Raw genomic sequence first — 16,852 nt, 5'->3', positions numbered from 1 at the left:
ACCGTTCGCTTCATCTCGTTTCACAGACTGAGAATTCCTAGACAGTGGAGGCTCTGTGTGCTCTCGACGTTTCTGCTCGGCTTCATCGCTCAGGATTTCCTGTTTCCTGCACCGCAGATGATTCCATGAGATCCGTATCGCGAATCACGTTTAAATTCACAAAAATTCAAAAAATAACTTTGGCAATCTAAGAAAATTAATCTGATATCGATAAGGTAATGAAAAGTTAACTAATTAAATTTTTTTAATTAGATTAAAGCAAACATTCAAAAAATTTTTGTAAAACTAACGAACTTTAAACTTATTGTACTTTACAAAAATAAAAAGTTGGTATATCGTGTCGGTGCATCTCGATGTAATTGAGCAAGAAAAGAGAGGACCAAAATAAACTAATAGCGTTTTCTCTTGGTTACACTATCGCCCACCGAGTGCAACATTCAGACAGTGTACTGTGTTTCTATGGCTTGTGGTAAGCTCATTCGGTGTACTGGTGTTTCCGTGGCTACGATGTAGTGCAAATTTCATGCACGAAGTGAGATTTTGCTACACCATCTCAAAGAGACGATGTTAGAGTCAGTATGATATTTAAAATTTTTAAATGGAAGTCAATCAGGAGCAGGATTATAATGAAGTAGAATACACTATGGTGTGCATCACTCCATTAGCGCTTACATATAATTGATACGAGGCAAGGCTATATCCAGTGTATCCCAAGGAAAATGCTATAAGCTTGCTGAAACACACAAGATCTGATTTCTCTTCTTTGCAGTCATAAAGATTCCATTCACTACTGTGCTTCTTTGATTCTAGCCTGCTGCTCTTATTTAACGGTAGTAATTAATAGACGAGTTAATTAATTGCCCGAAGGAATTTCGACTCCGACTCAAACTTTGCATGTATATATCACCTAGACTTTTAGATACTTTAAAGAATTCTAAATTCAAGAATGTATGTGTATTTCTTGATAATATCTTATAAACATTTCTTTGGAGAAATATTTAAAAATGATTTATATTATTAAATAAATTCCATAAAAACCGCGTTATTTAAAAATGATCAATATTATTAAATAAATTCTATAAAATGTTCGATAAAATATTTTCTCATTTGTTCTTCAAAATTTATTCTTTAAAATTTTTTATTTATGTAAAAAAATTACGGAATATTAGAAATATTAGTATCAATTAAACTTTGTTCGAGAAATGATAAGTAATAAAAAAGATGATGACTCTATGAAATTCAAAACGCATTAGGACGTTTTTTCTCGAACATCCGGATATGTTAAACGATGTGATAAATATAATTTTCTTAGAAATTATATATCTCTTACTACCGTAATTACTTTTATCGACGGTTTTCCCCATATCCTGGTTGAATCTCTTGAAATTCGTTTCATTTTCAAACGTGATCTTATCTTTAGACCGAAAAATTACAGTTAAATCCGATTTATATCCATTCCTACATAGATCAACTATCAATGTAGATTAGTTTTCAGTTCGGTTTAATTTATATTTTTCTAGTTTTAAGAATTTAAACAAGATTGAGAGAGTGAGATAAAGAGATTAAATTGTTTATATTAATAGAAATGGTCATTATTGTGCTAATACTATTTGATAAGTTTATTCGTATTTCAAACTCATGTATTTTTCTAAGAAATATATGTTTTTCTATAAAACATTTCTGAAAAAGTGGATTGAATTACGTTTGTTATACATTTATTATTTCTACAAAAAAACATTAACCTAAAGAAATTTTTGTGATGTATTTTATGCGTATAATTGTAGAAATATTCTAGGATTCTGTATTATTTTATACTACTCAACAAAAAATAGAAAACAATTTCATTTTAATAATCAAAATTGTATAACTTTTATATCACTGGAACTCTCTTGATGAAAAATCATTGCAGACGAAAACTAAAAAATTGTTATTTTTATAGTTATGTATCTTAACGAAATTACATACATTCAACAGTCTGCAAATCAATAAAACATTTTTTTCTTTTTCGATGAAATTCGATCGAATTTCAATTTGATTGTAAAAGCCAATTTAGTTCCAAAATCGCGTAACTCGGTTAAGAAAATTTTTTAAAAAGTAGCATTTTGTAGATAAAACAGTAATTTTTGTAAAATTTTAAATTTTATTGTTTCTTTCAGCTTCTTATATAATAAGAATTTTCCTAATAAAAAAATAATGGGGTAGATCTGCTTATCATGAAAATGATCAAACTGCCCAGGGAAAATAAATTAAAGAAGAATTAATTGACACGTATATATATGACATCGTTTCGGCGTGACATCAGAGCGGCTGATTGCTAAGTCCGTATTTACGTTGCATGTAAAATAAAAGAGTCCGGTCTGAACGACTTGCGCCAGGACGACGTAATTCCGCGCCGCGATGCCGCGTGGCGTTAATATTAAAATTCTTTCGCCGACAAAGAGTCTAGTGTTCAACAGCGTGTATACGATAGTATACCGGCGAATGGCAGTGTGTTAATAACTGCGACCCCGCTATAAAGCAATAAGTAATCACCGTCGTCGTAACTGGGTTAACTGCGGCGGCGACGACGGCAAGAGATGCGAAAATGCGATCGAAAACAGTATGGTTCGTCGGCGGTCGGTGCATTCCGCGAGCGCATACCGGAAATGCAGTTTTGCGAAGCGGCGGCAACCACCGAAAATAACCCCGTGGACCAATGAGATTCCCGCAGGCACGAAACGAGAAAGCCAGAAGAAGGTCGCTTAACCCGTTGCAAAACCGGCACACAGATTTTGTCCGGTAAAAAGAATCAAGACTGGACCGAAATGCACTTTTACTACCGATGGATTCGTATTGATGAGAAAATCGATGAACCACGAATAGTTACTTTTTTTGTTTAAGTTTACCACTCGTCGAATTACATGAATAAAAAACATAAATATACTATTTGTAAAGAATTATTGTTAATTTGTGGAATACTGACTTAAATTAATATAAATTGATATCGCATAATTAATTGGATCAAAACAGATATATCCAAAAATATAAAAGAATTAGATATTGAAATTTCTGAATTCTTCTTAGCTCCTTGGTTAAAAATTGTACGTTTTAAAACTAAAACAATCACAAATAAATCCTATAAAATCCAGAAAGAAAAATAAATCTAATTCCATAAAAAGTTAAATCCCTATTGTAGTGAAGAAAATGCAAAGAAGTTAAAGCCTTAAATCCTTACTGCTGCAAATGCATTTGTATCCATCAGTTTCCTTACAAAGCTTTAATACTGGTTATTTTATTACTGAAAGATAATTAATTATTTGGAGTACTAAATGTAATGCCTTTAATACTTCAAATAGATAATTATTATTGTCTTTCAGTATTGACTAATATTAGATTTTTGTTATGAAATATTATTTTTTAATAAAAATAGCAGACATTTTGTACTAAATTTTTTTAGTTATTTATGTTTTTAATTTTTTCATTTTGAATAAAGTATTATTTGAATATTATTATAACAAGACATGATATCTTATTATTCATAAAATTATCATAGCATATGATACACAATATTCGTAACAGACTTATAGATTTTTATTTATGATATGTGAGATATTGTAATATAAAGTAGAATAGAATAGTTCTATTCACTTCTTTAGTTCACTAAAATTTTTTAATTACAAATCCAATCAATGCATTCTATTTTAATAAATAAAAATTGTATTTTTCATGTTATATTTAGCATATTATAAACATTTTATTAATCAAAAAACATTGAATTTTTCTTAAATTTTCGAAAAAAAGAGATTCATTATTAGCTTGAATAAAAAATACTATACAAGCTTTTTCGCTCTTGCTAAATAAAATTTAAGATGAAAATAATAACTTTTACCAAGGAACTACTCAATTAAAAATACACAAATTGTTTAAAAAATTCCCTCTTTCTCTCATCTTAAATTTTATCTTTTTCAACTGCATATTTTAGTTATTTCAAATCTCAGAATTATGATTAAGAAAGTATCGTTTCACTTACAAAGCTTTGTTATTATCACGTCTAATGGCACTCTCAAATAATTCAAACGAACGATTTGCGGATCAGCTCGAGATTGCTCTTGTTAGGCGAGCCGTTTTTCACGGGCCAAAAGATCGCGCGTCTGTTTCTTCTTCCGCATCGTATTTTCCTTTCTCAAAAGAAAATATTATTCCGCGTGGGAATCTCTGCGCTCTCTGTGCAGGATCCCTGTCTTTGTTACTTCGCGCAACGCCTGTGTTTCACTCGTTGCCTCTCGTATTTCTCGAGGGAGAGACATAAACAACCCTTTCCCATCCTCCCTCGCGATGTAAATACAAGGGAGGATAACTCGTTGCGCAAATCTCGCACGAAATCTCCGATGGCTTTAAGAAGGCTGCTGTGAAAACGAAATGTACAAGTTCTCAATAGGGAGTACAGGCAGTAAGAAATATGCCGAACCGATTGATTCATCGCGCAAACTCTCCGCGTTTACAGCCGGTTCCATATTTGTTACTTATCGCAGCGGTGTATCGGAAACAATGGAAGTTACAGTGTGATGGATTTGAACAATTTAGATTTTATGCTTCTAGCACAAAGCGTTGTATAACTTGACGAATTTGTTATAATAAACACGACCGGAAATGGATAAAACCAATTTCTAGAGAGAGGAGGGAATATCTTTACATTTTTTTTCATTCGCGCAAATAAATCTTTGTTTTTTTTTAAATATAAATTAATTCTTAAAGATAGACTCCTTAATGATACAAACTTTTGGATACAATAAAAGGCAATAGAAGTCAAGCATGGTAATTCTTGTAAAAACCAAACGGTTGACAAAACAACTTTATTAATAATTAATCCACTTACATGTTTCGGCTCACTTTTGAGACCTCAGAGACAGTATGATGTTGAAACATGAACAAAGCAGATTAATTATTAATAAAGTTGTTTTGTTACCATTTGATTTGCACAAGAATTACCGTGTTTGACTCCTATTGCTCTGTTGTATCCAATCCACCAACTTTATTTTTTTAATTCTTTTTTTGAAATGCTTTATATTTCGAAATTAAATCTCCTCCGATTAGTTTTGCAAAAATTCGTTCAATCTAAATTTATTTTCTCTATTTCTGTATAGGAGAAAGTGCGAAAATTGTGCGCATCCTGGTTTGATACTTTTCCAATAGATAAAAACATCACCATAGTGAAATTTTTACGCAGGATTTTTTCGTTCTCTTAAGATATGACTACAAAAGATATGACGTAAATACATTGCTAGCCAGAGAAATACAAAAAGTAAAATCACATCTTTTTTTGTTATTTTTTAGCATTCAAAAAATAAGATAGTAAGTCCGTATTTTTCATTTGTTTGTTTAAAATCGCATACGTTATTAAAGTACGTTATTATGTGCATCTTTTGAACTATTATTTATTAAGTTTAGTTAGGAATTGTTAAAGTATCGTATTTCATATCAAATCAGATTGCGGTGAGCAATTGTGCGCAAGTGTTTTAAAATGCTCACAATTATCCCATATACTGTATGACTAATGTAACTGTAGCACTAATTTTTCGTTTCTTCTTGGCATTACTATTTTATTTTGCCAAAATCTATGTGCATTATTATTATGTTAGTTTTGCATTTTTTCTTAATATATACAATATATATTTAAAATATGTTTAATATATTTATATTGTAATATAATGAATATATTTTCTGATTTCTTTGTCAACATTTCACAATTTATTCATTTCTTACAACTTTTGTTTTGCGCACAATTACCTGAGAGAAATTTTTTCGCTTTTCCATTTCTTTCTTTTCGCTTAAATATAATCTTATTGAATGAAAATCTGTTTGATATATGAGGATATGTAATGGTAGAAGAATGTTTATAGTTTCTATTTCCATATCGCTTTAAACTTGGAAAATCATTCCAGGGCAATAAATTTCCCATAGTTCCCCCATTTTCTTCTATGTGTGCACTGGAAAAAATTGTAATTGTTGTAACTATAATTTATAATATAATTATAATTTATAGTCATTTTTTATGCCAACTTTATATTTTTTTTGTAGAATTATAGATATACATATAATTATTAATAATAATATACTAACATGATATAACTATAAGTGGCTCTCTCTCTCTCTCTCTCTCTCTCTCTCTCTCTCTCTCTCCCCCCCCCAACTGTAACTAGTTTTCCATTATTAATTATGATCATAAATGTCTCATAAACATTCTGTAATGTATAAATGTCTTTTGCAGCAGAGATATCTTACAGCAAAAAAACTTTTATATTTCTTGAACTATTACATGTTATTTCAATAAAATGGATGCATGCCAGCGAAGTACGATTTCTTCTTTGAAATATCTCGCATTAACGCATTTTTTATCCTTCTTCAGAAGAGCAAATTTTTTTTATTATAATATAATATCCACTTGTAATTACCCGTTAAGCAATAACGCGTGCAAGATGGCGTGGAAGATGGCAAAATACAAGTAGAAATTGCGTAACAGAAAGTTATTTAAGAGCCACTTGTTTAGTCGAGCGGAGACGTTTTTGCCCCTCGTGTCCTTACCGCGACGGCAAGAAATAAATTTCACTTGGAAAATTGATTTCTTCCTCGTGCAGTGTCTTCCTACTCGTGCCGACGTCTCGATTACCCTGAGAATTTATCGAATCAGTAATAGCATCGGTAAAAGAAACAAATCGGATTTTTCTGTTCGATCGCACCGCCAAGGTCGTCTGGGTGACGGTGGAGAAAGGAACGAAGGCGCCATTCAAAAGGCACAATTACATGGGACATCCACATGTTTTCTCTCTTCCTATGAATATTATCGAGAGAATGACGACTACACGAAGAAGGTGATAAATTTCAAGAAAAAAAAGGCACGCGCTTTTTACCTAGATGCGCATATTGCAGCATTGCGTAATGTGTCATCTCCGATTATAATTATACATTGAACGGCAACTCGAAGGATAAGTAAAACAATAAAGTATCTTACCTCCATATTTATACCCATCGGACACTCGAGAATCAACCGTGAGCTGCAAATTGCAATTGCAACGTACGCAGCTGCAAAATGCAACTCTGACAATGACATGTTAGCTTCTTCGATAATAATGTAAGTTTTTTTCATGCGATAGCAGAAACCGATTACAATATCGAAGATTAAACTTTTTAATCGACCATGAAAAGTAAATAGAATCGAAATAGATTTTTACGATATTAAAATTATTTGCGATATTAAAATTATTAAAATTATAGCGACAATTGATGTTGTGAGTTTTATAAATATTATAACATAAATCGTAATAAAGCCTTATATAAATATATATTATAAAAGTTCCACAAAGTCTCCATACTTTTACAAAAATATCAAATATAGAAGAAAGAAGAATTTTACAATAAGTAAAGTTCAATGTAAATAGAAGCGCTACACAATGTCGGAAATCCTTAAAAGCATTATAAAAATGTTTGAGAACGTTTGAAAGGGCTTATAGTTCTTTGTAAAACTTTCATTTTCATTGAAAAAAGTATTTATGACCTCCCGGAAAACTATACTGCTGAGTCTAATTCTTTACTGTCGTTTTCATTCATCCATTATGCTAAACATATATTATATCTAAGATTTATTATAAAAAAAACTTGCTCTCTCTTAAAAAGTAAAAGAATAAAACAATAATTTAGAACTGTAATTATAGCAATGTTAATACTTTAATAATAAGAAGAAATATAAAGAAGTTACAATTAATTAAAGAATTATTAAAGAAGATTTACTTGTAAAATTTTTGTAAGATGCTTTTAGGAATTTATATTATTATAATTAAGGCTTCTGACCATAGATATTTAGATTGATGACGTCTGAAATAAGAAAACATAATAAAATTTTTTGTAAAATATATTAAAATATTAGGTATGGGAAAAAATTCGTTAGATGTAACGGGAAAAACGTCACGAATTTTTTCCCACACCTAATAGAAATATGTTTCAATAAATCAATATTTACAATAAAACAATATTTGATGGAATATACTTATAAGATATATCGAAAACTCTCTTTTTATCTTAGAGAATAAAATTGAATTGATTGTAGAATAAAATTGTATTTATTTTCGACAGCCATCATGTACCTTATTTCGCATTTGGTTTGACATAATTCAGTTCCAAATATATGAATTACTCATTCATTAATTACCAGAATACAAGGCAGTTTTTGGTATATCTTATAAATTTATTCTATTGATTGCAAATTGTTTTATTAAAAAATATTTACACATTTTAATGTAATTAAGTTTTTATAATAATTTTTTTTATGTATTTTCTCGTTTCTGATATTATAATCCAAGATACTTCAGTAAAAATCGGCCTTAAAACAATTTAATAAAACGTAACCGATTTGTTTCTTTATATTTATAGATGAAAGAAAAAATATAATGTAATTTAATATTCTAAAATTTATTATATTGCACGATGTTTGCGAGCTTACAATTTGAATGCACAATCATATGTTTAATTTCGTCACATGTTTAATTTTACTTAATGCATGAATTCGAAATAGAGCGGAGATGACATCAAATGTATATCATGTTATAATGCGTTTGTCACAACGATCTTGATTTTCACAGATGAGAATGGTTTAATATATCATCAAAAGAGATCAAGTTATTTTGGGAACACTTTCGGCAATAGTGCCAACAACCTTCTACATCCTCGCCATTCTCTTGTTAAAAGCGCGGACGTTCCATTGGAAAATTTCCAAAACGTCTTTCACAGTGTCGCATGTTCGTCGATCGTATCGAAATCTGATCGTAAAACTTCGTTCTTGCAGTTGTCGAACATTTCCTATCTGTTAAACTCTCTTCTGAAGCTGCATCCGTTCATGAAACGATTGCGGGAAGGATAATAAAATAAATCCAAAAATATAAAAAAAATGCTCATGCGATTTTATTTTATCAATCACGATGTTTCGAAAGACAACATTATTTCTCTGTTCTATGTATCTAAGTTAAGAATCTGCGCATCTTCTCTACTATTTATTGTGAAGACAAATTATGAAGTTTAATTTGAAAATGGAGGATCCGTGTCTATAGTTAAGCATATATCTCCAAAGAAAAATTATAGTTTCTCTATGAGAAGGTAAAACAAATGGCGGCAATTATTCCAAATGGTGGGATTTCTTTTTAATTTTTTCTTTATATTTATCTCTGTCAAACTGACATACATCATTCTCGACAAACGTGACAGATCTGTGCGTTTGGTTGCATATATTGGGATTGCGCTGGTACTTTCTCTTCTTAATTCTAAGCTTCCTCGATCTTTATCTCGTCTTTCACCATATCGAAATATGACAAAAAGATGAGATAAAGGTCGAGAAAGTTTAGGATTAGGAGGAGAAAGCATCGACGCACTTTAATGCAATCAAACCCATGGATCATATCAAATGAAAATAATATACGTCGATTTTTTAACTGAAGGACATAAATATAAAGAGAAAGAAAACGAAAAGATTAGAAATTCCATTATTTGGAACAATTACTGGCATTTGTTCTACTTTTTCATAAAAAATAATTTTTCTTCAGGATATTAATCAAACAGAAAGACTATCGAAACAATTAAAAATTTGAATTGAAATCAGAACTGAAGTTGAAAATACATGGAAAGAACGATTTTGCTGAAGAATCGAAAAAAACTAGATTTAAAAATAATTTTTCCTCCAATTATTAAAATAATTATACAGAATGTTTAGCGTTAATGAAAAAGATTTAACTTTCTAGAAATCAATTTAATTGTTCTATATAATTATTTCAATGGTCCAAACAAAATTATTTCCAGATCTATATCTAGCCAAATCTTGTAAATATTTCAGCGCAAGAACATTCTTTCCGTGTATCATAAAAAAATTATTTCGTATAATAAAATTATTTTACAGTAAAAAAAATTATGTAATTACGTAATCATACTTTATTTATTATATAATTTCTACATTGCATCTATCCTCTTAAATTATTTAAAAACCGGTTTTATTAACGTCAAGTAATTTCTGAGATTTAATTGATTCTCTGTGTTTGTACTCTTGACGGAGACAACTTTAATTGGCATAAATTGCGGATATCATTCCTGTCATTGTTCATTTGTCAAATAATTCGAGAACGTCATGTTCAGTCGCTACATTTAGGTTACACTGACAGGGAAATCTGCCGACAATTTGTGTTAATAATTAACGATTTAATGGTGAGTCGAGCCGCAAATAGAGAATCGATTAAGGAGGAAGATGAACCCGGATCGGAGCTTCGCAGACTCCAAGAAATTGCCAAGCTTGCGGCTATACATTACAATGGCGAAAAAAAATTTCAGAAAAGAACGGATCTTTCACATGTCGTACACGCCAGTTTACACTTTGCTCAACTTGTAAGGGATCGAACGTGTTGAAAAATTTACATCGCTCGTGAGGCGGACGTAACTTAATCTTCTCATATGTGCAAAATGTTTATTCCGGAGTGTTTATTTCTGAAGCCGGTAGTAGGAAGTAATCACGCGTTATTTTCAATGTGAAAAATATAATTAACGTTCCGTGCGCAATCATATTCTTATTCCTTCGGTCTGCAATCTGAATCTTTTCAGAAAATTGAAATTTTTTTACTACTCTGGATTTTCAAATATATGAAAAAATTTAGGATTAAGTACTCTTATACTTCTTAATAGAGTAGAATTTTCAATATCTCTACTTTATTAATTATTAAATAATTTTCTCGACTATTTTAAGAAGAAGAATCGAAATTAGCACTTTTTTATTTCAGAGAAAATTAAGAGTAAAACTTTACTTGTAAAAAAGGATTCAGATTATAGATGGAGAATTAAAAAGAAAACAATACAGACTTTAGTCATATGCATAAAGCTCCTTCAAAAATTGACATTCTGTATTTAATGAAAAATAAATTAAAAACTGATATTATCAAAAAGTAATATTTATTTTTATAACAATTTCAATATTTCGTTTTTTTTTTATTTTTATTATTATTAGTATTTTTTTAAGGGAATAAATTAAAGGAGCTTCATACTTACTGCCATACTTGTGTGTAAAAGATACACGCATTTATATTTGTAAAAAGTTTTAAGACGAAATAACTGCATTCATTATGTATTCTTAGGTTATTGAATCGTTCATTATTTTCGTAAAATAAAATTTTCGTAAAAATATTGTCGCACACGTACAAAATAAATGCATCATAGGAATATAATATTTCGTTATCGTCTCTTGTACACGATAAAAAACATGACACGTAATATCTAAGAAAGCACATCGCTGTTGTTACGTGCCTCTATCCCAAGATGAAATAATTTCATGCTTGAAACAATGCGACCTAGATTTTCGATCGGAATTTCTTGCCGCTTGCGCTGTGATTCAGTATAACGATAATCGTGACATTGATATTTTTATTATGTAATCGGATACGACATGTGCATCGAATATCGGACACGCATCAGACATATTTACGCATGAACACGCGTGTACTCCGCAAATTTTAATCGCTTCAGGAAGAAACTGACGGCTCGCCGCAGTATTCAATTACCCGCGTTCTATTTCAGCTGACGGTTTTGTCACGATCGGTGGAAACCTGCTAAGAGCATCGTTAGCACAATAGATAACAGCGAATATTGAGAACATCTCTCGAGTACTATGTATGAAAACTGTACCTTATAGTCTTTTTTTTATGTTAGCATTTTCTTCTCGTAACCTATATTTATTTAAATTAAATTAAATTTTGCTTGATATTTGTATTAATAATAATAATAGTATGATAAGATATTAGGCTCATTTTAAAGAGTAAGATATAAATAGTAGTTTCTTTAAACAAATATATAATATAATACCTTGATCAAAAAGTTCCCGGAATTCATTCAGAAAATTAAAAATATTTTTTTATTCATCAAAAGTGATATTATCCCCTTCAAAGTACTCTCCATCGACTGCAACGCACTTATGCTAGCGCTTGATTCAGCTCTCGAAACATTTCTGGAACTCCATTGTCGGTATAGCCATCAGAGCCATCTTCGATTTTTCCGTTACCTCCTTTCGACTGTTAAAACGCGTTCCCCGTAATTTTTTGACTCGATCGAACAGAAAAAAATCGCAGGGAGTCATATCAGGTGAATTCGATGGCTGTTGGATAGTATTCGTTTCGTTCTTGGTCAAAAATTCACTCGTTGTTGCAAATTCAACTCCATTTCTAAAACTGTAAAAAATCGAAAATACGTGCAGAGATAGATGTACTCAAGACGGCGTAACTTTTACAAATGTCAAGCTATGGTAGTAAAATTTGGTGGAAATGTCAATGATAGATGTGGCAATTAACCAAAAAAAACAGAACTCAAATCAGCTGACTCAAAGCATCATCTGGTGATAATTTCGGGAACTTTTTGATCAAGGTGGTATATTTAGAATAAATAATAAATGAGAATAAGTCCGATATATGAAAAAATCAAGAAGAAATGCTAATTACGGTCAAAGCATACAAATGTAATTATATATACGTATAGATGTTGGAATAATAATTCTATATAGTATATGTAATTTATTTTAAACACATTTACTTTTCGGTTGTTTGCGCGCCGATTCAGGACTTGTAATCAAAATGAATTGAAATAATAATAGTAAATACAAATTAAATTTGATCGTCAATTTGAAATAAAAGTATATTTGAATTAAATTACATATAGAATTATTATTCCAACATCTAACTTTGACTTTAAATGATTTGGTTCTTTTTACTTAATATATTTAAAATTATTTAAAAAATTATTTGTTTGTTAATTAGCTTAATACTTTATCATATTACTATATTTATTTATTTTTATATATTTATTTATTCATATTATTATATTTTTATTTTTATTAAGGAAAGATATTTCTATATATTGTATTTATTTTTATTACTGAGAGTATTCTTGATGTTTTTAGATTTACTTCACTTACTTTGATTGCTTGATAAGCATATCAATATTAATAAATATTACGATGAAAGATCTTTTTAGGTGATGACGTCGGCTATCGAAATTTTTCATCACGTGCATCACTATATAAATCGACGTGCGCGAGAAAAGGACGATACGATCCCAATGTTACCAGAGGAAAGAAATCCTATTTTCTTCGTATATCCCATTTGCATGCTACTGAGCTTTGTTCTTATAATCCTCTGGCTTGTTAAAAAAATAGTTACCGACAGGCCTATGATAGTAAATTTTTTTCCAAAATTGTTTAATGTATAAAATATAGACAACAAATTCCTTTGCGATTAATTACAATGGATATAATTCTTGACACAGTTTCGAAAATCTTACAACTAAACAATTTGTGTTAAATTTAATAAATTTTCAAAAACATGTCAACACAAAAAATTGTCTCAAACGATTTAAACAAATTTTGTGTTAATTTAACATAAAATGAATATGTGAATGAAAAAAACAAACATTAATATTAAAATAAAAATATACTTTAACACAAACATTGTTTGGAAACAATAATTTGGCAACATATTTATTCAGTAAAATTAGCATTTATTATGTGTTAAATTAATACATATATATTTATCTTTTATTTATTTATTTAAAAATTTAAATTTTAAAATTATATTATTTCTATGTATTATTCTATATATACTCTTGCTTTTTATTCATTAATTTATAAATTGTTTTATTTTAACACTAAAAAATATTACCAATTTAAAATATTCAAATAACATAATCACATAAGTTAATTCAGATATGTTAAAAAAATTAAATACATTATAAATTAATTTTAACAAAGACTGATTTTAACACAAATACAAAATGCTTTTTACTGTATATCTTTGGAATACTAATGCAATTCGAGCTTTCTCTCTCTCTCTCTTCAATAATGACATATCTCATCGCTGATAAAAATGACAAATTTCAATTATAAACTCAATATACACATTTCTCATTACGCAGAATTAGTTGTCACAATACAGATATAATAAATAAAATTTTAACTACGCTATATTAAATAATTATGCGTTGCTGTGAAAATAAACCTGTAAGCCTCTCACAATATGCGTAGCAGGAGCTATTCTGATGCTTGTGACAGGAATAATGGAGATGAAACATGCCGATACATACATCGATGTTATTGAATTTACTGACGAAGAAATACTGGAGCATCCTATCTTTATTCACAACTTTGTAATGTGCACATTGTCGATATTCGTTATGATTCTGTACCTAATTCAAGCGTGGGTTCTTTTCGACCAATGGCAGTGGGTGCGTGAACATAAAAACAATTATTCATTATTACATATTATATAAGATATCTTTTTTTAATTATTAGTTTTATTTATAATGTATTTTTGTTATGACATTTCGTAAAAATTAACATTTACGTAATTACAAATCATAATTATTCTTCATAAGAATAATGGTTCATGATTTTATAGAGAATTTGAGATATTGAATGACTATGATTATTAATTTAATACGATTAATAATACTTTTATTAAAACTGCAGTTTATATAATTTTCAGCCTGCATAATCTTTTTTAATTTCTCTTAAAATTCTTAATTAGATCAATTTGAAACGTAAATATTTATGGTTTTAGATTCGAAAGGAACAAGATACAAGTATATCAGAGCGAAGTTCTGAGTCTAGTATAGATACCGACGAAAGTGATTATTCTACAGAAAAAAAGATCGAACATGATGCTAGAAAGCAGATTGGTGAACTGCTACCAATTCCTGCTTTGGAAGAATTGATCGCCTTCACTACGATCTCCGATAAAGATGTAAGAATGAAATTTAAGAAGTTTACTGTTTACTTGCAATTCTATTAAAGTCTTGGATCTTGATACAGACCATGTTTTTCTGCGTTGAATGAAAAAAGAAAAATGCAAGAGTTTTATTTTCGATCTATAAAATTTATGACATTGGTCGTTCTAGTTCTAAGATCAAATGATCAGTAGATCTCTAACTTAACGAATTTCAATGAAGTACAATACTTGCGCATAAAAAAAGACATATTAACATATAGAAAGACAGAAATCCTGAAAAAGATTGTCCTGAGAAAGATAAAGATTGATAATTTTTATAACTCGTAATAAAAATTCAGAAAATTGTATTTTCTCTTTAGGATATGGATGACGAACCGATACTTTATTGCTGTTTCGTCGACTGGTACAATTATGTTAAAATGAAAATGGAAAGCAAACCAAAACATGAGTTTCAAGTAATCCATGTCATGTGACGTGCCCGGAATTTTTAAATAAAAATTATTAATAATTTATTAAATATATTAAAAATACCGATTGCTGGTACATTGTTTTTGTCGTTGATTTCTCAAATCGTTAAATCAGAGAAAAACCTGAAAGAGGACATGAGGACCTTTTTCCTGTAACTGTAAAGTACCGCCGCGCACTACTGCCCTCTGAAGAAGTGGATGTAAACTACACAACAATATCCATTTTTTATGGTCCTCCTGATGGAAATAAATCACTAAATAAACTAAAATCTATCAAATGAATTTTAGGTTTCTCTCTGCCTGTATTCATAGTCAGATCTTATATTTAAAATCGTCTTAAGTACAGTCTTAAGATGTTATGAACCAATTAAAAAGCCGTACTAGTATCTTAGGACATTACTTAAGATGATCTTTGATTTGTTCATCTTGCTTACACTTTTTTACATTTTTTTACACTTAAAATGAGATAGATATATATTTAGCGCTGAAAAAAGAGAGAGCAAAAATGCTACATAAGTGTAAAAAGTGTAAGCAAGGCAAACAGACCTCTTAAAGGCTATGTTCCAAAATTCACTGTTAGTGCTAAAAATGTATATGTAATGTAAACTGTAGATTTTCAGCTGGCAGTGAATTTTGAAGCACAACCAGTAAAAACCGACTATTGGCCGCAGTACAGATTTGCATAACGCATAGTGCATACTGAAATTCTTCTTTTTCATGGAATGGGAAGAAAGGAAAGATTCTGATTGGCTGATTTCCTTATGCACTATGCTTTATACGTTATGTAAGAGCCTGTATCATATGAATATCGGCCTTAATGTCTATTGCACACTGGATACGATGAGAGATGAGCGACGAGCGATATCCAATAAGAATTTTGCTTTGTATCGTTATGTGCAAAAAAGTAGAGCTTTCACAATTCAAAGCAAATATGTATTGTAAGATTTTTTTTAAATATCTAATTTTAATTATATTGTTCAAAGTAACACAAATATAGATATTCAAATATAAGACGAGAATTCCTAAAACATGATGGACCAATCAATGCACTTTATCATATTGCAATTTGCAATTTGAATAAAGTTACAATTCTTCTAATTGTAAACAAACTACATTTAATTTAAAGTAAAGAAAATTTAAATGAATAAAAATGAATCAGCCTGTAAAGGCTCTTCATCACTCGAGCCAATTTTTAATGGCGGTCCTCTTTTTCTCAGCAAACATCACAAGTTACATGTAATAATTAATATAATTGTAGTATAACATATTCTTACAAATTACAATTAATTGTAAAAGGTATGTGTAACTTGAAATTTGCTGAATTTGAATGACTTTATTATGTATTATATACAAATTTAATATTTTCATGCAATGCATTTATTTAATATCAAAATAAAAAAAACGTAAAGAAAGAATTATAATATGCAAAATAATCAGACAATACAATATAATAAAATATAATACAATACAAAAAATAAATTTAAATCTTTTTAATATAAAATATATAAAATATATAAATTGCTTATACATTTTTATAATTAACATTTTTGCTTATATTTATAAGACATCTCGTATACAAAATGCATGCATATTATAACACAAATGCGTATATTTCAA

General features: G+C 29.4%; 1 protein-coding gene across 1 annotated transcript; it reads left to right on the top strand.

Annotated features, from left to right (window-relative positions):
- The first annotated feature begins 13,023 nt into the window (after positions 1–13,023).
- On the top strand, positions 13,024–15,241 carry LOC108691904. Its single transcript, XM_018199860.1, has 4 exons — positions 13,024–13,221; positions 14,047–14,265; positions 14,601–14,783; positions 15,128–15,241. Exons 1-4 carry the CDS (start codon positions 13,024–13,026, stop codon positions 15,239–15,241), a joined length of 714 nt encoding a protein of 237 aa, XP_018055349.1.
- Positions 15,242–16,852: the final 1,611 nt, after the last annotated feature.

This window comes from Atta colombica, unplaced genomic scaffold (genome assembly GCF_001594045.1).
Source record: "Atta colombica isolate Treedump-2 unplaced genomic scaffold, Acol1.0 scaffold107, whole genome shotgun sequence".
Taxonomy (NCBI): Eukaryota; Metazoa; Arthropoda; class Insecta; order Hymenoptera; family Formicidae; genus Atta; species Atta colombica.
The sequence above is the reverse complement of the archived record's forward strand: the minus strand, read 5'-3'. Positions and strand labels throughout refer to the sequence as shown.

What these genes read in the sequence shown, in the direction of transcription:
- LOC108691904 (XM_018199860.1), top strand. Translation starts at nt 13,024, where the DNA reads ATGACGTCGGCTATCGAAATTTTTCATCACGTGCATCACTATATAAAT. An exon ending in TTACCGACAGGCCTATGATA is followed by an intron (nt 13,222 to 14,046) that starts GTAAATTTTTTT and finishes TAAACCTGTAAG; the next exon opens with CCTCTCACAATATGCGTAGC. An exon ending in TTTTCGACCAATGGCAGTGG is followed by an intron (nt 14,266 to 14,600) that starts GTGCGTGAACAT and finishes TTATGGTTTTAG; the next exon opens with ATTCGAAAGGAACAAGATAC.